General features: G+C 36.7%; 4 protein-coding genes and 1 long non-coding RNA gene across 13 annotated transcripts in view; 3 read left to right on the top strand and 2 right to left on the bottom strand.

The window, feature by feature from the left end:
• LOC127966707 (zinc finger MIZ domain-containing protein 2-like) overlaps nucleotides 1–4,577 on the top strand; it is a 41,991-nt gene extending 37,414 nt beyond the window's left edge. For all 6 annotated transcript variants that reach the window (XM_052567899.1, XM_052567903.1, XM_052567900.1 and 3 more), the window contains exons 17-19: nucleotides 72–241; nucleotides 731–952; nucleotides 2,430–4,577. In XM_052567899.1, the coding sequence (XP_052423859.1) occupies nucleotides 72–241; nucleotides 731–952; nucleotides 2,430–2,537 (500 nt within the window). In that variant the 3' untranslated portion in view covers nucleotides 2,538–4,577. The remainder of the gene's footprint in view (nucleotides 1–71; nucleotides 242–730; nucleotides 953–2,429) is intronic.
• A 543-nt stretch (nucleotides 4,578–5,120) lies between these two features.
• LOC127966711 (peptidyl-prolyl cis-trans isomerase) lies at nucleotides 5,121–7,526 on the top strand. Its single transcript, XM_052567909.1, has 5 exons — nucleotides 5,121–5,322; nucleotides 6,611–6,641; nucleotides 6,722–6,810; nucleotides 6,886–7,058; nucleotides 7,200–7,526. Exons 1-5 carry the CDS (start codon nucleotides 5,254–5,256, stop codon nucleotides 7,330–7,332), a joined length of 495 nt encoding a protein of 164 aa, XP_052423869.1. The 5' UTR covers nucleotides 5,121–5,253; the 3' UTR covers nucleotides 7,333–7,526.
• A 784-nt stretch (nucleotides 7,527–8,310) lies between these two features.
• On the bottom strand, nucleotides 8,311–11,982 carry LOC127966713 (RING finger protein 122). The gene is made up of 6 exons (XM_052567910.1): nucleotides 11,747–11,982; nucleotides 11,303–11,457; nucleotides 10,787–10,832; nucleotides 10,030–10,071; nucleotides 9,858–9,940; nucleotides 8,311–8,560 (listed from the first exon to the last, which is right to left on the bottom strand). Exons 2-6 carry the CDS (start codon nucleotides 11,410–11,412, stop codon nucleotides 8,449–8,451), a joined length of 393 nt encoding a protein of 130 aa, XP_052423870.1. The 5' UTR covers nucleotides 11,413–11,457; nucleotides 11,747–11,982; the 3' UTR covers nucleotides 8,311–8,448.
• On the top strand, nucleotides 10,593–24,931 carry LOC127966714 (uncharacterized). The gene is made up of 3 exons (XR_008155676.1): nucleotides 10,593–10,725; nucleotides 23,215–23,301; nucleotides 24,757–24,931. It is a non-coding gene; the product is annotated as an uncharacterized LOC127966714 (long non-coding RNA).
• LOC127966710 (dual specificity protein phosphatase 26) lies at nucleotides 13,860–22,064 on the bottom strand. Of its 4 annotated transcripts, none has more exons than XM_052567905.1 (5): nucleotides 21,728–22,064; nucleotides 20,958–21,228; nucleotides 16,364–20,756; nucleotides 16,032–16,243; nucleotides 13,860–15,381 (listed from the first exon to the last, which is right to left on the bottom strand). In XM_052567905.1, exons 3-5 carry the CDS (start codon nucleotides 16,540–16,542, stop codon nucleotides 15,179–15,181), a joined length of 594 nt encoding a protein of 197 aa, XP_052423865.1. In that variant the 5' UTR covers nucleotides 16,543–20,756; nucleotides 20,958–21,228; nucleotides 21,728–22,064; the 3' UTR covers nucleotides 13,860–15,178. The 4 variants fall into 4 exon arrangements, with proteins under 4 accessions (XP_052423865.1, XP_052423866.1, XP_052423868.1 ...); XM_052567906.1 differs by having other exon boundaries at nucleotides 16,364–20,532; nucleotides 20,702–20,756; nucleotides 20,958–22,064; XM_052567908.1 differs by having other exon boundaries at nucleotides 16,364–16,576; nucleotides 20,698–20,756; nucleotides 20,958–22,064.
• Nucleotides 24,932–25,222: the final 291 nt, after the last annotated feature.

Consider the following 25,222-nt stretch of genomic DNA (forward strand, 5'->3'; position numbering starts at 1 on the left):
TATATGAACATGAAAACGTTTCAGTAAATGCATTTTCACCTTCAACTGATTTATTGTTGCATGTATTTCAGGTGGCCCTGGATATTCCAACCAACCAGGCTTCTCAGATTTCCCCAATGCCCCCGGCACACCGACCCTGGGGGAGTTTGCCTCTGGGCCGCCCCCTCTCTCCTACCAGTCTGACCTGCCGAGTGGCCTCCTTACCCCTGAAAAACCTGTGGGACACCCGATGTCAGGACAGGTGGGTTTTCCTATTATTACAATTTCACCACAAGAAACTGACTATCTATCTATCTATCGTTCTATCTATCGTTCTATCACCCATCTTTTTGTTCATTCATCCATCATCTATGCACTTATTTCTCCGTGTCCATCATCCATCTAGCTAGCAAAAACAGCCAAAATGAAATAATTGTCTAAATCCATAAATATATTTGACTATATGGCTTGAATTAACGCAGCTGGTTTGCTGCACGTATTAGACTAAGATGACCCTCACATTGGATTTCCGAGTGTGTTTTACTGGAGTCTTGGTTTCTGTCGTCCCTGTATGTTGCAGCGTTTAAGAGCTATTCTAATGTCTCTGTCACTCGCAGCAGCTGCTTCTCACACTACATCACACCCGCTCTAAAACAAGAACAAGACGAGTTTGCACTTCACATTATTGTGCAATGTGTTCCAGCTTCACTAATTGTCTCTTTCTCTTTACACCTTTCCGTCCTTAATAAAGATGCCCCACACTAGTCGCATGGACCCTTCCCACAATCCCCTTCAACAGCAGCAGCAGCAGCAACAGCAGCAGCATCAATCTCTCCATGGTAACTCCAACATGGGTGGTCCTGGTGGACCCATGCACTCCCGCAACTCCTCCCAGAATCCCCGGATGCACACAGACAGCTTTGGGCTGGGGGGCCCCGGGGGACCCGGCGACGTTTCAGAGCCAGCCCTTGATGTAAGTCAGAATCAGTCATCTATTCCAGATCAAAGCAATGACTTTTGCCCATGGTGTCAACATTTTAAATGAAAGATCTGCTGAGCACAACCACCCGTTCCTGCGGGACTTTACTCCATGTACACCCACTAACAACTTATAATGATCTTCTTCCCACCCGTTCTTGCTAAATTTAGGTCCTATGCCTGCAGTTGTGCATGTTTAAAGCTGTTCGTTCTCCTTCTCTGGAAGATTTTGCAAATGCTTTTGGGTAACGGCCAGCCCCACATCTGCTTTGAAACACATTTGCACTTATAAACAATTTTGGAATATTGGTTACAGTGTTCCGTTCTTAAAGACATAGTTCACCCTGTATGACTCTGAAACTAAATTTATGCAACCTGACAGGTTTTTATCCTTCCATTGAAAGCCCAGGTAACTAAAACTTAGAAAATTTAAAAAAAAATCCATCATAAAATTTTGTCCATGTGATTTAAGATGTTTAATCCAAGTCTTGTAGAGAGATACAATCAATTTAAATGTTTTTTTTTTTCATTTAGGCTTTTGTTCACGTATGAACACATACAGAGCCAATCACATTTGATGAACACTAGCAGTTTTGAATGTCACATGAATGTTCTCACATCATGGATGATCCATGTTTCAGCTTCCATGTTTACCATATGTGACCCTGGACCACAAAACCAATCTTAAGTGTACATTTTTCAAAACCTATATTTATACATCATCTGAAAGCTGAATAAATAACTTTCCATTGATGTATGTTTTTTTTTTTTTTTTTACTATTTGAACATCTGGAATCTGAGAGTGCAAAAAAATCTAAACACTGAGAAAATTGTCATTGAATTTGTCCAAATGAATTCTTAGCAATGCATATTACTAATCAAAAATTACGTTTTGATATATTTGCTGTAGGACATTTACAAATATCTTCCTGGAACATGATCTTTACTTAATATCCTAAATAGTTTTAGTTACCTGGAGAGGCCGAAACATTTCAGATTTCTTTAAAATTTCTTAATTTATGAGTAGAAGATTAACCAAAGTCCCATGGGTTTGGAACGACATGAAGGTGAGTAAATAAAAAAAGCTACTCCTTAAACTCCCATGATTAAAGAATTTCTAGAGATTTCCCTCCAAAATCAGTTCAAAAGATTCCATCTGGCCTAGTGATTACCTAAAAGATTCACTGATTTGGAATTTCAGCTGATTCATTGAACAAACATTTCAAAATAATTGATTTATAAACTTCCCAGCACTGTTGGAAACCAATGTTGTTGTTTTTTTGTTTTTTTTTGTAGGGTTATAGACAAATAACTGCCCATTTCCACTTACAAATCCGAAACGTTCTCTGACCTCTGCTTTGAAATGTCTTTTGAAGAGCCAACTATGTTGTATTTATTATTATGATTATAAACTGTTTTGAGTATTGCCTCAAAACGGCTCTTAACTCTTGAATTCCCTATTTTCTTTCCAGCTTCTCCCAGAGCTGACAAACCCAGATGAGTTGCTGTCCTACTTGGGTCCTCCAGACCTTCCCAACAACAGTAATGATGACCTGCTCGCTCTGTTCGAGAGCAACTGAGCTCCCCACCCCGCTCATTCATCAGTCGCACATCGCCGTCCAACACACAGCCTCCCTGACCCCTCACACTCCCGGCTCGTCGAGGGGAGCCTTGGGAAGCTTAACAGATATCCAATTGCATCTTGGCACTGTTTCCTCCTAAGACTGGAATGCAGTGACTCGTGGGAAGGGGCAACGAAGATCTTTTTTTTTGTTTGACTTTTCCTCCTGTGACAATGTTACTGTTTGTCTGCTTCTCTGAACTCTGTCGAGATTTTATTGTGAATGTCAGTTTGAAAGAGTTCCCGCTCTTCTCTCGAATCATTTGTAGAAAGACTCCTCATCTCGCATCAGACTCGTGTGGTGTAAATGGCATTGTGTGGGGTGGGTCATTGTTTGTTTTTTTCATTGCAGCTCCTGTTTTAAATCTAAATTAGATGAGGAATTCACTTCAGTGCTGATCTAAAGTGCTACACTTCAGAAATCAAATGGGCAAAGCCAAAGTGTGTCTGTTGCAACTTGAAGAAAACAAACACTGATAAACGTAATTCTCTTAATAAACAGGCAGACTTTTCTTTTTTTGCCCAAATAAGACCACAAACTAGCTCCATGTGATGTAACATGGTTTTAAACCACAAATGACTTGATCTTAAGTGAATTTTACTTGAATAAGACCTCAAATGTAGCCTTTTTTCCTTTTAAATGTGCTAATAGAGGCAATCACAATGTGTCAGACCTTAAACAGTAGCATTAAAGGAGTGCACTATTACATTTTGCACACCACACACCGAGCCCTTGAAGAGTTACCGTATTTGCCTACACACGAAGGAAATTGAAGGCAAAGAGTCATCTTTTGTGACACCCACACAAATACACACATGCACACTATGTGTGTGTTTAGGCACAAACTCACCCTGCTCTCTGTTCTCGTCTGTCGCTTGTTAATTGTGTTCCCCCTCAATGTTCTTTTTAAAAAACGGTCTTCCTCTCCTGTGGGCTTAAGGCTACGAGGTCTGGATTTCTAGCATTAAGAAAAAAAGTAACTAGTATCCTTGATCGTCGTCGGCTCAAATCACACCCTCACTTGCGGACACATTTCACTCGCCCTTAAATATGCAAGTTTGGGCTGCTACTTGATAGAAAATCTGTTTTCTTTTTCAACAAAATGTGTGAAGCTTTGAAACCAGACAGAGCACAAGCAGCCCAGTAGCACCTTGTAGACAGGTTATCAAACACAAAAATGCACACAAGGAAAAATTTTTTGGAATAACACCTTCCCGTATTGAGATTGTGCTCGTACAAATCTGGGTGGATGGGTGGCTGTGAGCGTCACAACAGGAAATGGACTAATGTTTAGGGCCGCACTCATACTTGAGGAGGAAAACATTGAGATTCATGTGAAATATGTACAGATATAGTATTATTATTGTCGCAGATGTGAACTTTCTCTTAACCCCATGATATGGAAAAAAAGGACATTTTAAACACTATGACAAGAGCTCATGTCAGACATTCCCCCCGTTTTCCATTCAGCGCTCGCTTTCTCAGCGTGGAGGGGAGATGAGTCTTCTGTCGATTCCTGTCTTGTCTGATTTTATTATTTATCATTGCTCTTTGGGCACCGTTAGCGAAGTGCAGTTTGTATATTAACAATACAGGGAGCATCAGGAGTCGTTGGATGTGCTTTTGTTCCATTTTTTATTTTTTTTTCGTTTGTTTGAAGTCATCTGTGTATCATACAATTTTATCTTTGATTATATAATAATTGTTATTATAATTATAAAGATAATTGATGGGCCTGTATGCATCTCTTTTCTGTGTTAACTAGCAGAGTTTATGAATTTGTTAGAAAGAGAAAAAAATCTGTGACCATGATCATGAAAAACTGAGAAACCAGCATCACTTGTTGATCAAACTGTTCAAAAAGATGTTTGACTGTCATGTGTTGGTGGATCATTAAGTTCTATCAATTGAATTAAACATGTACAATTGAAATCGATTTGTTTTTCTAAAGATGTGAAATATTTCCATTATGTTTTATAAGTAAAGACTTAAGCCCCATTGCGTTTCATTGGCTTTATTTGGAGAGAGCAGTGCAGCGAGCACTGCATTGTGTCAAAACGCGGGGACATAAAGGGGGCGTGTCCGGAAGGTGTGTGTCATGCAAGAAGACGAGCATTGTGAAGACAAAGAAAAAAAGCTTTTTGTTTGACTTATTTTTTTTTTTTCGTATCACCCACTGTTCCGTTCAAATATCAATAAGGACATCATAATTAGGAAATGAAGAAATAAAATTAAAACCTAACAACATTCGTTGTCTGTGATAAAATGTTGTGCTATAATGGAGAATTCAGCTGATGACCACCGCCTTTGCGCCAAGACAGACCGATATAGTACACGCCCACACTATTCCCTCGATGCCCATTGGATGAAACGCAGTGATGTTATTTCTACCTACTGTAACGGGCTAATGAGGATGTCAATAAAACGGCCTCCTTCTGAACTTTGCATTCGAACTCTGTGGTAATTTATTCATATTCCCCGCCTCTGATTGGACAACGCGCGCGTCATTCAGACGTTCCACCGCTTCATAGGTTCCAACTGAAAAAAAAAAAGCCTACTGGCTGCATCTACATATCCCGTTATCGCACGTATCCCACTTCCCGATAAGCTGCGGCATTTTGTAGGATTCATTCGGAGACCAGCTGCCAATACAGAGTGATTTTTTTTAGTCACCATGTCCAATCCCAGAGTTTATTTTGACATCTCCATCGATGGAAGGAATGCTGGGAGGATTGTAATGGAGGTAGGTCACGAGAAGTGGCTGAAATGTGATGGATGTCAGTTTCAGTCTGACATGGTTTTATTAAATTTCATTAAAAACTTTATTCTAAGCTTATCGTGTGTGTGTAATATATATGTATGTATGTACATCATCACTACATTAAAACTGAGGGATGAGGAAACCGAGTAGTTTCCCGCGCAGGGCTGCAACAATGTAACGTTTCTCCGTAGCTCAGACGCCACATTGTTGGCGGTTGTGTTGAAATGGAACGCTGTGTCTGTCTGAGTCTTGGTGACTGACAGAATATGAGTCGAGCGAGCTGCAGGACACTTGACAGCAGAGCGGACATGGCGAAGTTTTCACTAATTTCAGACGATTTTTTTTTTAACCGGACGCCATTTTTCACCAATCATTTTTTTATAACACGAGGTGCCGTTTTAAAAAGGGAGGGGTAAATAACTGAGTTTAGCGGTCTATCGGAACTTGTTCACCAGAACAGAATCTTTTGAATCTCCGCGTTATCAAATGTAAAATTCTTCCCAATTAATAAGAGGCTGGCGTTACATTTGATGATCGGTACTGCAGAAACGCCAGTAAATGCACATGTGCAGTGTTCGTAACTCGTGCGATCATATCAATGCATCGACGTTTGAAGAAAAACGCGGAAGTCACGAACCCGCTCAGCTTCTTTTTTTTTTTTTTTTTTTTTTTTTAAGTCTAGATTTGTCCCGAGATTGTTTTCGAATGTTTTTACTCTTTAAAAGAGTAAAAGATCACTACCTTCATACTTTAAAAAGAAACAATAAAGCAAATTACTCAAGCCTTATCAAGATGTGTGTGTGTGTGTGTGTGTGTGTGTGTGTGTGTGTGAGAGAATGTTTTATCTCAGTACTTGGAGACTGGATGATATTAAATGTGGCCTTAAAACCAACCTTTTCACCAGAGCTTTTGGTTGAATCTGTTTGTTTTTTTTTTTGTTTTTTTTTTTTTAATGAATTTGTAGGGCTTTGAGATTTTGTTTAAATAAAGTAAGCTATATATAGTGTATTTATGTCACGACTTTTTATTTATTGTCATATTTACCATTGTTTGTTTCTCTATTGTTTAAAGTTTTGCATTAAAAGTGAAAGCAAAACTGGACATTGTGTGTGTATGTATGTATGTATGTATGTATGTATGTGTAATCTGATATTCTTAAAATGGCCAATTACTTTACAGTTTATTAACTTAATGTCTTGCAATAGAAATCCATTGACATTCACACATTGACCTGTTTCAATTTCTTGTCTTTTCCCTCCTTTTGAAACAGCTGAGAGCTGATGTTGTACCCAAGACTGCTGGTAAGTATTTCCATATTAAATGTGTTTCTTATGAATAAATGTAGACACTGTCTTCTCATGCAGTCTCTATATCTAAACAGAGAACTTCCGTGCATTGTGCACTGGTGAGAAGGGTTTTGGCTACCAGGGCTGTGGCTTTCATCGTATCATCCCCAAATTCATGTGCCAAGTAAGATCTGAACAGCGCGCTGTCATCGAATGCAATGATTTGAGCTTAAACTGATGTTGTGTTCTTGTGATGTAGGGTGGCGACTTCACCAAACATGATGGAACTGGTGGAAGGTCCATCTATGGCAAAGAATTTGCAGATGAGAACTTCACCCTGAAGCATGGAGGGAAGGGAACCCTGTCCATGGCCAACGCCGGGCCGAACACCAACGGCTCCCAGTTCTTCATCTGCACCGCTAATACTGATTGGTAAACCGCTTCTTTGAGACTAATGTTTGCAAACGCTATCAAAAATAAGAAGCTTCAGCATCTTTGGAACCTTTCCATTGAACTAAATGTTCTTTAGAATATGAAAGTGTTTAGAGCACTTGTTTTTTTCTCCATGAACAGGCTCAATGGCAAACATGTCGTGTTCGGGAAAGTGGTCGAAGGAATAGAAGTAGTGGATGCAATGGAGGCTAAAGGAAGCAGCAGCGGGAAATGCTCTGCAAAGGTCGTGATTGCTGATTGTGGTCAACTTTAATTGTTTCTTACTCACCTTTCCCATTCCAACCATGCACATTCGTTACTATATAGTTGTTGGGTTTTTTTTTTTGGATTGCCATTCCTAAATGAGATGCTTATTCCATGTGTCATGGTCCTGTTTTATGTATTCTGATGGTCCCCAGGACACAATATGTTAAACATATATTAAAGATGGATCAAGATTCCTTTCAACAGGTTTTTGTATTGTTATTTTTTCGAACAGATAGTTTGGCTAAATTGTTGATAAAGAAATCTGAGATAATTAATTTTTCGTGCTGATATGCTCTTGTAATATAGAAGTCTTCAAAAGGAGACCATGAAAGTTGGATTTGGTTGTAAAATGGCAGCGTTCTGATGCAGTTCTCTGATGGCCAGCAGGTGGCGCGCTGTCACTTTATTTGCGCAGTGCTTCTCAACAGGGTTGACTAAAAATAAAACCATAAAACATTTGTTATTTGAAATAATTTTAATGGCTTTTTTTTTTCTTTTTCTTTTTTTAACTTGACCTACTAAAATAATTAAAACTAGTTAAACCAAAGACAGTAGAGAAACTATGAATTTAAATAAAATGTATTTAGAAGATTAGCTTTTAGCTTTTTATCCAAAGTGACTAGCAGACCTTTTTTTTCTCTCTCTCTAACATCAAAAACTATATTTAATAAATATAAAACTACATATAAACATTTAGAAAACAAAACCACAAAAAAGAAATTGAAATAAATAATGGTTTTGCTTTAAGTAAAAACATGTCTTCTGATGAAAATCCAACAATAAAGTGTTAATACGTATCATATTAATACCATAAACTGCATAGGCTCAGAAATATGCAAGTTAATTAATATTTGATTTGAATTTAGCATTTGTGTTATTTTTCCCCACTAAGTTTAAACTCCTAAATTCTTTAAGTGAATACTTGCAAATTATCTTCCATACTAACACAGGACACCAAAAAAAAAAAAAGAAACCCACAATACTGTAAGCTTTCTGCACACATTTTATACCAGAACACTACAAGTGATGTGTTACAACAGCAGTTCTTTTTAAATAAAGGCCTTTTGTTTGAATTGTACAAGATTATCGGGTAGAAATATTCCTGGAAGTATCTTTAACGAGGTTAGAGCAGTTCATCCAGCAGGTTTGTGCTGTGCGTCTGTCCCTGAGCATCACTGACGGGGCTGTTACACATGGGACATGAACATCTGACTTCCAGCCACTTCACCAGACATCTGGAAAGACAAAACATCACAAACTATTCTTAACAGTTACACTTCAAGTAGTCCATTCCAACTAAGAATTATAACTATAACAAAGTTTTAATAATCATTCTAATTTACATTTATTCATTTATCAGACACTTTTATCCAAAGCGACTTACAAATGAGGACAATGGAAGCAATCAAAAACCACAAAAGAGCAATGGTATATAAGTTCTATTACAAGTCTCAGTTAGCTTAGAACAGTACACATAGCATGGGCTTTTAAATAATATAATAAATAATAGAAAAAGAATAGAGCAAGCTAGTGTTAGAGGTCTTTTTTCTAATTGTATGAGTATATTGAAGTCTACGCCACAGCAATGATGCTATTATTTCTAAATTGTCAAAAATCATGTTTTAGGTTTGGTTTCCTTTTTATAGTCCTCATTGATTTTCTGTAGGCTACACTTCTTTACATTACTAGAGCGTTCTCTGTAGATCCCGCCTACTCGAACTCCACGATTGATGGATTACGTTCAATGCCCTCACGCTATTGGTCAAACTACTTTTGAATCACTACCTTTAGTCAGAGCTGTTTTGGCCCAGATCCGGCTGACATCTGGCCTGCGTGAAATTGGGCCAGATCTGGGCCAAAACTGCTTGCTGTCTGGGCGTCATCATTTTAGGCAGTTTAGAAATCCCGGCCAAGAAAAAAAAGAGGACATGGTCACCCTAAAATACAGAGCCCCTGCACGACATACAAGAAAAATAAATAAATTGTGTGCACGATTTACTAATTCGTTCCCTCAATATACTAAAACGTGCGCATGATTACTATTGTGTTACCTCAATTTACTATTTCGTTCACTCGATATCTACATTTAGCAAATCGAGGGAACGCAATAGTAATCATGCGCACGTTTTAGTATATTGAGGGAACGAATTAGTAAATCGTGCACACAATTTATTTATTTTTTCTTGCATGGCATGTGCGGGGCTCCGTACTAAATACTGATAACTGCACAGGGGAACAATATGGTTGGAATCACAGCCAGAACGACTTTTCCAAACTGATGGATGGTAAAACTTTGAGAGCCAATCAGAATCCAGACATAACGGAAGCGCATGCTCATAATAAACAGAGTGTTATTCTGATAATTATCGTATTGCATTATCGTTATAATTATCGTGAGTTATCTTTATAGTTCTTTCTTGGTGTGAAAAGGCTTTCACAGTCGCGAGGCACAGTCCATGTTGAGTTCGCTTCAAGACTGAACCTCTTTTCTTTAATAGCATTAGCATGATAAAAGACCTCGGAGGAATTTACCTCTTGTGAAAGGCGTGTTGGCATGGTAACACTCCAAGCTCATCTTTTGTCCTGAAGTCCTCCAAACAGACTGCGCATGTTAACTGAGAAATACAGCCTTTAAAGTTTCAAAACTTTCCAAGTAGTCAAATAATTTTAACTTTTCAATAACTTTATAGACAAAAACTTTTACCCCGTGTGCATGTAACCGTGTTGTTTCATCTTTAAAGACAACCTGAAATGTAAAACATAGGTCATTTTAATTTTTTCTTTTACAATATAGTGGCAGCAAAAAGTATTTAGACCCTTCCTAGACATAGTTTATGAATTAATTAACACTGAACTGACTCAAGCTGAATAACAACATTGACGTCAACACTGAGCTGCTTCTAGCTCAAATGAAAAGAGCACTGAACCGAATTAAACCAGTATTGAACTGACTGGAGCTGAATAATGACACTTTTATCAGGAGCTGCGTTATAGCTGAAACTGAATCTCATATTTGAATTTTTCATAATTGATTCTGGTATTTTCCTGCTCATACTGTAAGGTTGCTTTAAGCCATTCTCTATTTTACTAAGCACTGTGAATAAAAGTGACTTGATGTAACTGACACAAAAATGTCACTGCGATTAAAAAAAGCACACTTTCTCTGTTTGTTAAAAAGTTCAAAAGTAATGCATTTGAGGTTAGTTGATAGTTAAAGTGATTTTCTACACCTGTGGTTCCTCTAATAGGACACCTGTCTGAACTTGAGGAGAACTGACTTCATACATCCACGAAAATCACCAAAACACCAGCAGATTCAAAGTGAGACTTCAACCGTGAGGAAAAGTGACATTAGTCGAGAGAAAAGTCCCGCAGCATCTGAGAGGTTTTAAAGGGTGATGTAAGTGTGAAAAACTTTCTGATGAAATATTTCATGATGTGATCCCACATCACTCACTCACCATCTTGTATCCGGCTCTCACGTTGCGAGCTTGATGTCTCAGTTTACTACAAAGAAAAACAGGTCATATAATTCAATAACAAGCATTGACTTTAAAAAATATATAAATATTTCAAACTTTATAAATATTATACAGATGTTTTTATTTTTATTTAGTTCTTTAGACATCACTATGGCAGTATAGGTAAATGCTGTGCTGTGTCTTCTGTTTCTAAACACAAATTTGGCGAGGGAGGGTTTGTAGTTCCCAGTGTTTGACATCACATTAGCCAAAAGCCTCTGGTCAAAAATAGCATCGTGAACAAAAAGCACAGAGATACAATCTAGTCCTGAATTGTTCGAGTTCGGAAGCGCGTGAGGCCAGAGGAAGTCCCTCTCTGCTCTGCGTCTGTCAGTCTGTCACAGGCGTTATTTACAGGACAATACCGATGAAGTCCAGTCACAAAGAAGAGTTTTCGAAACATCACCCAGGATCTGCGTGTCTGGACTGGCTGTTCTGAACTACAGTCACACTCACCTTATAAAGAAGCAGCAGAATATCAGGCTTAAAACAAAGACAAAGATCCCAGTCCCAAAGATGACCACATAGATGTTGAGAGGGAGTTCCTGAGAGGTCACTGGAGGCATGGTGTTTTAAATATGAATCATTTCCTGAAGATGAAGAAAGAAGCCCTGAAAATAGGCAAAACATGATTGATATGTCATATTCCCAGTTTCACAACAATCAGAGCCTGAACAAGCTTAGGGCAATATTGGGCCATTTTTAACCTTTAGAAAACCGAATAAAAAGCATGACAGTTTTAAAACAGGCGGCATTTCTTTTTCAAACACGTTAGTACTTTTACCAGATAAAAAAAAAAAAAAAAAAAAATTATGGACTTTTGGATTAATCTGAAAGATAAAGAAAACATATTAACACATTTACAGTGAAATTAAATATTAATTTGAACCGATCTCTCACCATTATAAACAGGCTCCTGAGTGTCTTTTCTTCAGAGTTTATCCTTCATACTCGGATTTGCTGATTCTCACGGATCAAGCGTCAGGAGACTCCGATCAATCACTGACTGTTTAGTTACATCTACAGTATTGAGAGCCTGTAAATATGAACAAAATAAAGTCCCGACCGGATCACGGAGATCAAACAATGTAACGGACCACAGACAGACATAAATATCCACATGCGCGAGAAAACAATAAACCCCGCCTGTAATTCAGGAGGCGGAGCCTAAATACCAGACGATTCATTAATTATTCAGTGATTCACTCTTTATAAAACTTCTCATGTTCATAAAATTAAATTGCACTATTATGAAAAGAAACAATAATAATATGATATGGTATAATTCGTGTGTGTGCGTTTCTGTTTCTATATAACATTTGTGACCTAAAGTATAGGCTATAAAATGTATTGCATGAATAGTTATTAATTTATCTGATATTAATTGTTCTCTGATATTTAAAAAAAAAAAACGTTATAAACATTTCTTTACTTTTTTTTATTTTTTTTATGATTAACCTGAAAAACAAAAATCAAATAATCAAAGCCTCCTTAGTTGTTTGTTTTACATTTAATTAGGAACAAATATTTAAAAACCAGAATAGACAAACTATGTTTTTACATAAATTCTCTGGATTTTTTTTTTTTTTTTTAACATTAAACAAAGGCATTAAAAAAGGGTTGTTTTAAAAGACATGTTTAGACAGAAGTCTGACCTGGTTAAAGGCAAATTTGGGTCAGTGGCTTTGTATCCTGGGAGCTACTCATGCTGACTCAGTGGGTTATTTGTTCACACCCTGCTAACAAGTCTGACATTAGACACAAGAGTGAATTCACTGAAGATTCATTTAATATTTAATAGAAATCTAAGAGAGTGTTCCTCCTAATTGCATGACCTTATAACAGAATTATAAAGAGTTATTTTTTTATCACATTCTCGTTATGCTGGATATTGATGAAATATTGTGCTGGTATTAAGAATAAAAACTTGGTTCAACCTTAGTGCACCCCAGATCACAATATAATAGGCCTATGCAAAATGTTATGTAGAAATGTTTTGTTTTAACATTTTATTGTATTGCTTTTTAACTATAATTACTGAAATTAATTAACTGATTGTAAAAATTTCAGTAGACCTTGAACAACATTTTCAAGTAACAAATGATTGAATCCAAGCTCCCTCACCAACATTCACAAAGAGCCCAAAACATTCAGTGGCTCTGTGGGAACATTCAGCTCTGCTCTCTGACAAACAAGACTTTAACAAAGGTTAAATGACACCAGAGTGAGACATTCAGGGCAGAATTCTTCACTACAAAGTGAACTTAGATTCAACCGTTACAGGACAGTGTGGGCAGAGTTCATATTTCATCAGTAAGTCATTTAAATTGCGAATAGCCTACTTAATCATTATGAAAGTCGAAACATTTGCTAACGCAACATGCACTACATCATGTATGACTTAGTCACAGGGTAGCGCTATCATTTTTAAGGTTTTAAAGAAATTAATAGTTCACCCCAAAAATGAAAACTTGCTAAAAATGTACTCAACCTCCCAGACCAAACAAGATGTAGATGAGTCAGTTTCTTCATTCTAATAGTTTTGGAGATTTTTTTTTCTTCTGAAATGAATGGGTGCCATCAGAATAAGAGTCCAAACAGCTGATAAAAACATCAAAATGAGTAATTCCGACCTATCTGGTCCATCAATTAACATCTTGTAAAGACAAGTTGTGTGTCATGTTAGTGCTTTACAGCCCTGTATAGACTTGAATCGAAATTCAGATTTTATTCCCACAGTCCTGCATTATTTTATCAAGTATATAGCAAATAAACTACTGTACACAAAGCATTTTATTCTCAAAATTGAGAAGAAAAACACTGTATAAATAAATCAAAACAGTTTTTTGCAGTCTACAATATTGCCTTTAAGTTTAATAAAATAAATCATCACTATATGTCAGTTTCTCATATTTTGTGAAATTAAAAAAAAATTAAATGAAAATGGTTTTGCTGGGAATATAATTTAAACAGCTATGCACAAACACATTTCTGAAACAAGCACAAAGGCAACTTGGAAAATGAAATGATGTTTATTAGATTTAATGTACATTATAATTAAAATCACAATGTTTTTACATTTGGTTGAATGCCCCGTTTTGTCTCCGGCTTTAATCTCTGAGCGATCAACATTTTCACACAAACTGGCGTGTAGTTTAGATCCAGGTACAGTGGAAGGGATCTGGCAGTAGTTCAGCTCTGGCTGTTGCAGTTAATTTATGTTAGATGTAACCATGATGAACACGTACACAAATATAATAAACAGCTGTCCCCAATAATACAAATGTACAGAAAGGACAATAATACCAGCACAATGCAATTCATATAGCTACAGTCGGTACATTGTACTGCACTTGAGGATTTGCTGGATTTGTAAGTACAAGACTGCACTTCTTGTGTACAGTAAAGCTACTCTATATTACAATACATTACAAAACAAGTTAAAAGAGACAACTTGAAACATGTAGAACACTTCACATGACATCTGAAGTATTTATACAAAGCACACGTCAATGTTAATGTGTAATAAAACTGTCTGTAACGAATGTGACCAGCTACATTACCCAAACTGAAATGCAAAACCGATGGACCATACTTTCAAACTTTCATAATATTATAGCACTGCATCATAAGAAAATTTTGAAGTTGTGTTTAAAATTGGATGACATAAGAGAGGAGCTTCTTGTGACAACCTGGTCACCTAAATATTTGGGCGATGTTAAGTGTTCTGGATGGTCACTATATGGTAGTATTATGTGGTACATTGTTCTATGTTGTTAGGGTGCTGTTGGCAGTTGCAGTCTAGGTGGTTACAAAAGTGCTTAAAGTGAGTGGTTGCGATGCCAATTCTATGTGGTCACTAGATTTTTTAAGGGACTGATGTGAGTCTGTGGCAGTTGCTAATTGAATTTGCACAAAAAATGCATTTTTGCATTCCATGGTGCTGCTTCTCTTGTATATGTGTGTGTGTGTAAATGTTTGACCACTGCTATTGCATCTTTTGTAGCATCTCGCGCATGACAGGTTTTTTTTGTAAACATGCATTAGATGGACCCATTTTTGACCCATTTTTGTCTCGCACATGACAAACTGTTCTAAACTTGTCTACACCTTGTGTTGTTCTAATTTAACTTTTTAAACACAAAAACACTTGTGGTGATTAACAGCAACATTTCAGTGGGTGGTCACATGATATCTAACACTGAATGAGGCATTACACACATTTCTAGAGGTCCTGATGTAATAAGGCATTTCTACTGACCACAAGAGGACAGCTGGAATAAACTCACTGTATGTAAAGACACTCTGCTCTCATTTACAGTACACATTGCTTTATGTTGCGATGCGGCTGGTGTGCAGTATGCGGTCCAGACCGCTGAGCTGCCGTAGGAAACCGCAGTTAGGCGTGACGCCACGGTGGTCCTTCACAGTCTTTATGGCCTCTACTAAAGTCATGTTCTGGTGAATCATGAGGTAGGCGAGAACCAATGTAGCAGATCTGCTCAGCCCAACGGCACAATGCACAAGAACCGTTCCTGGAAAATAAGTCACTGTGTCAAAATGTAAATATGAATGACTAAGAAATTCAAGTAAGAAGAGTGACATGGCAAATAATAAAACATCCTAAAATTCATGTAAATTTTCCAACTTTTACTCAAATGATTACACTGCTAATTTAATTTATGATCAAAACCATAAATAAGAAAGAATAGAGAAATGGAAGTCTTTTTATCTGTGTTTTTGTGGATTTTCGGACCACATTCATATGCACAATTATGTAAAACTTCTTATATATATATTATTTATATATTATATATATATATATATATATATATATATATATATATATAAAATTTCACAATAGTTTTTTTTATTTTATTTGATTGTCATTTACAGTGCTTCATGGAATTGTAGTCCTTTCCATCACTAAAGCTGTTAAATACAATCTTGTACCTTTTTAAATAATAAAGTTTTATCATTGTGATTCGCTTTAAAAAAACCCATAGGAATTTTTATGGGAAAAATGAATGGAAAAAATACTTCCTGAACCAATGGTGATGGAAAAGTGAGTGGGAAATAATGCACTACATAGCATCACATAACATGTGAAACCCTTTTTTGCTTTTGATTTTAATAAGTCACGAAAAACTTCAGGTTGAAAGAGAAAGGCCCCTTATGAACTGACCTCCGGTACTAAGGGCTCTGTGAATGAACTCAGCTGCTAGGTAGAAGTTGACACTCATGTCAAAAGAGGGCAAGTCGTGAGCTTCAATGCCGTGATATGTGATTTTCATGCCAGCATAATACTCTGCGCCTCCTCTCCATTTGCTCTGAGCACAGTTGAGGATGTGTGTGATCCGGAGTTTGACGAGTTCTTTGCGATTGGAGGCAATTTCTCTGCAAATTTAATTAAGAAATTTGTACACAGTACAAAATATACTGGCAATATCTAGTTTACCTATCTAAAAAGATACATATATTAATGTATACATATATTAATGGGCTATCAGTACTCACTGGTCACCTATGTAGAGCCTCGGCCACACTTCATCTGCATGATTACAGGCGGTTTTCCCAGTGTACAGCAGACGCTCATGTTCAGCAACAGTTAGTACAGGAGAGCCTTTCTCTGAATCCTTTCTGCTGGGAGATCTGGAATTACTCCGTGACCGGGACAGTCTGGACATGAAAGCCATCTGGACTGACCTTCAGTGGAGCTATAAAATAACACTGAAAGTATATACAAAATAAAAGTAACAGTAAAAAAAAAAATTAAAGGGACAGTTAACCCAAAATTTTTTAAATGTTGCCAGATTTTTCAGGTTAAGCATTAAACATTCTTATACTTTCAAAAAAAAAAAAACAGCTACAACCGATATAATTCTATTCACGAGTTTTGGGTAATGCATTGCAAGTAACACAGGTTAGGTGAACAGATTACTTTATGTAGGTTAACTATTAAAGTAAAGCATTACTTTTTAATTTAGAAAATATCTGAGTTACTTTTCCAAATAAGTAACTCCAGTTACTTTGTTTCCCATGTATTGTCTTACAGCTTGTATTGCCATGTTGAGAGAATTTGGGACTAAGTGCAGAGGCATTGTGTGAGCTGTCTGAACATGTTACTGTGGTTCTAGACTAAATGTCCTCTCACCTGCACAAAACAGATTCAGTACTCCTCAAAATAAATAAAGCAATATTATACAAACCTGCAATAATTAAATAGGTTAAGACGCATACCATTTACAGGTCCTTCTCAAAAAATGTGCATATTGTGATAAAAGTTCATCATTTTCCATAATGTAATGATAAAAATTAAACTTTCATATGTTTTAGATTCATTGCACACCAACTAAAATATTTCAGGTCTTTCATTGTTTTAAAACTGATGATTTTGGCATACAGCTCATGAAAACCCAAAATTCCTATCTTTTTTGAGACCCCAGGAGCCCAAATTCAGAACCAGAACAATAAAACAAACAGAAGAGGTGGGAGTTCAAAAGAGGAATCTTTATATTACCAAACTGCAGGCAGAGGAAGAGTAGATATAAGTCATGATCTGTAAGATTAACCACAATCTGAGGCATCGGAGCGTGTTCGCAAAACATTTGATTCAGATCGGGACTCCGAATTGCGCTTCGCGAATCATTTGATCGGGGCTTCGGAGCGAGTTAGCAAAACATTTGATTCAGATCGGGACTCCGAATCGCGTTTCGCGAATCATTTGATATCAGGTCTTTCGAGCGGATTTGCAAAGCATTTGATTCTATCATGTAGGCTACTAGATCAAGTTTTAATAAAGAGAAAAGAGATTTAGAGACAAATTTTTCTTAATAGCCTGTTAGTAATCCCACAGTCCATAGCATCAGTAACTGTATAATTTAGTAAGGGAAAATTAAAACAAAATAGGATGATATGATGTAATTCTAATTCATCTAAATGACATGACACTTAATGACTTTACCAAAACAGAAATTGGGATGTCTGATTGTATATTAGTGTAATAAAATCACTATGTTCATATGGTGCTTTTGTTTAAAATTGTAATTTTAAATGTTTTCCAGTAAATGGCAGAAATCTACCACTGAAGTATGCCAAATATTTATATGACAATGTATGAAAGCAAGAAATGTAGATATACTTTAAAGTTAACTACATATTTATTTTGTGTAAGCATTTCATATAAACATGTAATTTTTTTTCAAAAATTTAACATTTAAACAAATTCCATATCAACTGTATAGTAAAAACATTAAAGGAAGTGATGTTACAATTCATGATTATCTAGATATTGGTGTTTTTAATTTCACCTCTTAAAGCACTTTCTTTTATCAATGCAAATATCAGTATTCAACATTTTGGAATTAAAGCATCAAAACATTATGCATTTGTAATTGCAGGTTAAATGCATTTATTAGGGCTGCCAAAAATAGCGCGTTAACGGCGTTAATTAGTTGTTTGTCGTTAATTACGTCAATTTTTTTTAACGCATTTCACGCATGCGAAGTGTGACAAATTATTCAGGTTAGGAAAGTCTCGTCGATCTCTGAATTCCCAAGATAGTAAAAAACAGCGGCGAGCGCCGCGACGAAAACACCAAAGAAGCTTAAGGTTTTACCCCATTTACTCTCAAATACATTCATGCCAAGCTCGATAAACAGAGACCACTTTGGTAGTTGATACGCTGGAGCTTCTTCTTCCTGTTATAGCAGTGATCCTCAAATCTGGCTCGCGAGTTTCCTGCAGAGTTTAGCGCAGACTCCAATTAAACACACCTGCCTGTGATTTACTAATGATCCTAAAGACACTTGCTGAGTCCCAATTCGCATACTATCCGTCCTAAATAGTATGCGAAACTAGAATTAGTACGTCCCAAATCGTAGTATATTGAAAATAGTATTCCAAAGATACCCGGATGGTCTACTATTTCCGGTTAGAATTCGAAGTGCAGATCAATGATGCACACTCTAAGTGCTAATATTGCCCACAACCCATTGCGTACGGGAGGGAGGAGCTTTGCGATGGCTTTGTGGTGATGTAAACATGGCAGCCGGGTGCAGCAGCGGAGATGCGCCCTCAGCTTTTAAGTGTAAGAATTCAAATGTTTAACCCTAATTAAAGTTATATTTTATTTCGTTACACACATTGCACATGAACGTCAGAACCAGCCACCTCACAAACGACCTGCGTTTGGTTCTACGACGACGCAGCCCTGCTTCCTCACTCCTCAACTTGGTAGAAGCACACATAGTAAAATGTATTGTGAAAAAAATGATGAGAAAAAATGATGGGAATAGTAAATAAAATTTTATTGGACATAAAGAATGAATGAAACGTTAACAGTTGTGGTGTGCGTAACTAGTCAACCACGTTGTAGTTCATGTTGCATGACGTCATCGAAGTATGTCCCAGAGCGTGCATACTCTTTTGCTACACAGTCAAAAGTATGTACTTTTCCCACACAAAAAAAGTACATACTTTTAGGTCGTAGTATAAGTAGGCGAATTGGGACTCAGCAACTGATTAGCAAACTCATGCGTGTTTGATTAGGGTTAGAGCTAAACTTCGCAGGAAAGTGGATCTCGCGAGCCAGATTTGAGGATCACTGTGTTATAGCGTCCTGTGTTTCACACTGCGCATGCGCAGAACGCCTACATGCAATGCAGCGAAAATTACAGCTGTTTGGGAAAGCATATGCATTTTTACTTGGTTTTACTGGCACTTGAAGCCTTCAGAACGTGAAAATATCGATCCTAAAGTATTGTGGCAGAGCAAATGAACACCTCCCAAAAACAAGAGTGCCCAGAATGCTGCTTATGTGATTGTGGCGCATGTTTTTGTTTCTGAGTTCATTCTTTCGAGTTTCTCTATCCATAATTTCATAGATATGTGGCTATATTTAACCACTGGTTCACCTAAAACTCTTACACTATCTGTAGTTAAATGGCATGGTTTGATATAGTGCTCAGGTAAATTTGATCTAAGTAAATGTTAAACTTTTGAAATTCAGAAAAAAAGAACCACATGATGAAACAATACATGAAAATTATGTATCTGTGTCCTGTTATTTATCTTTTGGTATGCATTTCAGAAAAAAAAAATGGTTAGGATTCAGGTGTAGTTGCAAATAGTGATTAATCATGATTAATCCACTGAAAATTCTGATTAATTTGATTAAACATTTTAATCATTTGACAGCCCTAGCATTTATATCTTGCAATAAACAGTGTAAACATCTGTCGGGGTCTCTAGAGAGCGATGTGTAGAGGATTAAAACTTGAGCCAGAGGTTCTTCACCGCTATGAGGACACCTCTGACGTTAACGTTCTTCCATCTGGTCTCATCATCCACCCTGATGCTCCACACCTTGGTGCAGATGGCAAAGTGGTGGACCCAAATGAAGAACCTCTCTGTGGCCTGCAAGAGGTTAAGTGCCCTGATGTGAAAGAAATCGGAGAGGCATCCCACGTTGAGTTTATTGGGGACCATGCAAAACTGAGATAGAAACACACAATTGGCATTCCACGGTCAGCTGATGGTTCCTGGCTTAGTTAACCTGGTGTGATCTTGTGACAAGTACAAGAGGTGACTTCCATGTGGAGAGGGTATGGAGAGATGATGAGCTGATCACAGAGATCACAGCTAAAGTTGTTGAATTCTACTTTGGCATATACATTAATTTTTTGCTAGGAAGAAAGTAGGCATGAAAAATTTACCAACAAATGATGTTCCTGTTCTATAGTGAATGTAGTTCTATAGTGTTCTATTACAAGAAAAAACAGTTACCCCAATAAGTCATGCTTCAATTAATTATATTTTATTGTTATTTATGTTATATTGTTGCAACATACCTACTCCAAACTGGAAAGATATGTCAGGAGGGGTTGGTGATTTCTGATGTGTTTAGAATCTGAAACGATATTGCAGATCATAAGTAAAAGTAAAGAGTTAGATTTTTATAAAAAAAATTCCTGACTTAAACTTTCCCCCTAAAATCTAAGCATTAAATTCAGCAACAAAAAAAAAGCACACTGAGAAGTATATGTGAAAGATTATATGTATAATGTTGGTTAAAACCTTGACTGAGAAGGTAACAAAAGCTTAAACTTACTGGAAGATAGCAAAATTTGCTTATCACAAAGCAGACAAGTTACTAGCAGGTGAAGAGAAGCATGGTGTCACTAGCAGGTGAGTAGATGATGCTGATGTCACTAGCAGGTGAGGAGGAGCATGATGTCACTAGCAGGTGAGTAGATGATGCTGATGTCACTAGCAGGTGTGTAGATGATCCTGATGTCACTAGCAGGTGTGTAGATGATGCTGATGTCACTAGCAGGTGTTTTTTCCAGCTCCTTTATTTTTCCCATGCCTCAGCAAGAGCACTTAATTAACATAAAGCAAACAACAATACATGTATTATTTTGTGTTAAACATAACACTTTAATAAAAACAACTCATTAATTTGGAAAGTTACTATCACATTTATGCAATGATATACCAGTTACTTAGAACATCAATTCAAAGTTAAATAACCAACAAACCATTATAAAATAAATTGAATTCTGCTTGTACAACAGATGTTTGCTCAACTGCTCGTATTTCCTACATTGTTGTGGATTTTATTGATAACTTTAAATGTCTTTGTTAATTTTGTATAACTTCAGCCAGAAAGAGAGTAGTATAAAAGGATGATGGCAAAAGTATAAAAACACTGCTTCACTAACCTGCTCCACTGTTAGCATAACTGCTACCATGTGCTACATTAAATGTATAACGTTACATCTAACAATACAAATAAAACATACTATATTTGATTAATGTCTATAGTTGCCGATAAGCTTTTAATATAAGTTATTGTTTTAGTTAACACATTACACTCACCTGGGACTGGACGGCTGTTGTAGGCTAATCGTGCTCCTGCACCATCTGGACATTTACTAATCTGCACCACTAACATCCCGTTTTGACGCGTGATTTAGCATCTCCGCAACTTTTCCATGCAAACCTGGAAGGCACAGCCCACGGTGCGAGATCGACCATACTCCGGTAGGACACGGACCTCATCCTCCGTGAAGTGCTTAGCACACACTAAAGTACCTTTCCTCACAGTAATTTTTGAATTAGAACACAAAGGCACACTATACACATCTGAATACTTTTGATCTCCGCCATTTTTCGGCAAGCGAATGAATATGCTTTCACTGGAAAATAACTTGAGATCTGGGGAGTTCGCAAAACATTTGATTCAGATCTGGACTCCGAAGCGCGTTTCGCGAATCATTTGATCGGTGCCTCAGAGTCCCAATCTGAATTAAATGTTTTGCAAACTCCGAAGCCCCGATCAAATGATTCGCGAAACAAGCTTCGGAGTCCCGATCTGAATCAAATGTTTTGCAAACTCGCTCCGAAGCCCCGATCTCAAATGATTCGCGAAACAAGCTTCGGAGTCCCGATCTGAATCAAATGTTTTGCAAACTCGCTCCGAAGCCCCGATCTCAAATGATTCGCGAAACGCGATTCGGAGTCCCGATCTGAATCAAATGTTTTGCAAACTCGCTCCGAAGCCCAGATCTCAAATGATTCGCGAAACGCGATTCGGAGTCCCGATCTGAATCAAATGTTTTGCAAACTCCGAAGCCCCGATCAAATGATTCGGGAAACACGCTTTGGAGTCCCGATCTGAATCAAATGTTTTGTGCCTTCCAGGTTTGCGTGGAAAAGTTGCGGAGACGTTAAATCACGCGTCAAAACGGGATGTTTGTGGTGCAGAGTAGTAAATGTCTAGATGGTGATGTACTTGTCTAGATCAACTTTTAATAAAGAGAAAAGACGTTTAGAGACAGATTTTTGTTAATAGCCTGTTAATAATCCCACAGTCCGTAGCATCAGTAACTATATAATTTTGTAAGTATTTCAGGACCCCAAATTAAATTCTAATTCTAATACTGCATTTCATACAAGTAGTTATTTGAGTTTAATATTTCGATATTCATGTAAGGAAACGAAGCCATAATTTGATAAGTTTACATTTACATTTATTCATTTAGCAGACGCTTTTATCCGACTTACAAATGAAGATAAAAAACAACACAACAAAAAGAGCAACAAAAAGTTTATAAGCGAGAATAAACAAGATGCATGCAAAATGAAGGCAGATATTGTCTGATATGTTAAGAAATAGATGATTCAAGCTGTTCGTGACTGTGAGTGTTAAGAGCAGCAGCAGAGATTATTAACCGTAAATGAAAACATTTAAAACTCGGATTCCTCGATTTAAAAAAATAAATAAAAATGTAGCAAAACATTACAGTCAGATGATATGTCAGTTCAGACTCTGTGTGTTTTTTTGTCTCGGGCTCGTGGGACAGGCGTACTCTGGCTGTGACATCATCATCCTGTGGAGGGACTTTGAGAGGATTCAGATCATCCCAGAAGCCAAACACGGGAACATCCAGGTGGACACACACACCCACACACACGGTTCTGGCGTCCAAATAACATCAAGGTCTTTATAAACAGTTACAGCACTTACTCAGAGTTACACATAGCATATAGCTTTTAGCCTCATCGTTGCAGTTTGAGGTTTAGGAATTCGTTTTTTTTTTTTTTTTAGCCTTTATGTTTATGTCAGTTTTAATAATTTTTGCATTTCAGCATTTTTGTAAAAAGTTACTACTTTAATTTTGGTACTGTTTTCATTTAATTTATAGTGCTTTTTACTTTACAAATCATTGCAAAACAACTTTACAGAAAATTAAGTTTCTACAATATTTAGTAGTAGCTTACACGATTTATCTATATAATTTTACTTTAGCTTTATTTCAATTACAGAAAACTGTTTTTAGTAGTTTCAGTCTTAGTTAACAACAATGACACATAGTTGGTTGCTTTGGGAATTACTAGTTAGGAATAAAAGTTTAACTGTGTGTGCTTATTTTACATATTTATTTTTTAAAATAAAATGTAAAAATAATATATTTTTTGTACGAGTTTCTGTCTTCTGCTGAATTCTAAAAAGATGATGCTTTAACCACCAAACGGTTGATGGTACCCATTCACTTCCATAGTATTTCTTCCTGTAGCATAGAAGTCAATGGGTGCCGTCAACTGTTCGCTCTCAAAAAAACATCTTCTTTAGTGTTCAGCAGGAAAAAAAACACTTTTTCAGGCTGAGGAAGAGCAAACGATCGCAGGATCTGATTGTTTGATTCCTCTCACACAGACAGTAAAGTTATATGAGTGTTAATCTAAAGAGTGTTTGAATATTAAGGAGTTTGTGTGTGAAGACATTTGTGAATCAACCAATCAGCTGTCACTCGATTTCAGAGCCGCTAACTAGAATAAGATCAGAGCTACTTTTATTTTCAGTATAAATATGGAGTTGAAAACACGAGGCTTGATGAAATAATACTGTGATAAAGATAAAGCATATGTATAATCATCGAGGCTCCTGCAGACGTATGTTTTAGGAAGATTGTCCAGGGTTTATTTTTTACTCTTTTCTTCTACCTGTCACCGTTCGACTCGGACACAAACACGAGAGATTTTAATTTGATGAAGGTCATGGTGTTCTTTCTTCACCACAGAGAATGATGCTCTTCCTCTTGTTTTCAAGCTCAAATATCTGAACATCCTTAAATCGAGAAGCATTTACTGAAATATAAATGAGTTCATGTTTAAAACAAGAACAAATATCTGTCAGCGGCTAAGAAAAACAATAGTTTTCACTTTTGGCAGATTTTTTTCCCCCGTTTTAAGAATTAACCAATAAAAATCTAAAAATAAATATATTGAGTAGATAATAAAAATTAATATCTGAGGTAATTATGCATCCCCTGCAAATGTCTTGGTTTCATGATGTTCATATATTAGCACTGGAATACAGAGTGTAATAATTTTTTCTTCCCCAGATTATTGCTGATGTGAGGAAGCAGTGAGGAATCCGCTATATAGTGATCATGCTCTCTGCCCTTTAACCTCTCAAATCTGAATATATACGCCAATGAATCTAATTTTATATCGAGTATGAAGAGATCTGGAATATACTTGACTGTATTTAATGAGAAAATAAATTACTTAATGCAACATCCATTATTTCTTTGCTGGGTTTAAAAGTTTTTTTTTCTGAGTGATTATGTCATCTTTTATTATAAACATGAGAGCAGTATTAGCATTTGTATCAACATTATTAGAAATGTCTGAATGAATCAGAATCAAACGATTAAGTGATTAATGCAGAGATTTTCTTCCTTAGTATTTCTGTCTTGTTTTCTGGTATAAATTAATGCTTTCAAACGATTAATCGCTTTAGAATATGAGCTGGGTCATTCTGTCGATTCATTCAGGGCTGCTCTGGGTTTAGTACAAACACAACAT

This window comes from Carassius gibelio, chromosome B10, assembly GCF_023724105.1.
Source record: "Carassius gibelio isolate Cgi1373 ecotype wild population from Czech Republic chromosome B10, carGib1.2-hapl.c, whole genome shotgun sequence".
NCBI classification, from domain to species: domain Eukaryota; kingdom Metazoa; phylum Chordata; class Actinopteri; order Cypriniformes; family Cyprinidae; genus Carassius; species Carassius gibelio.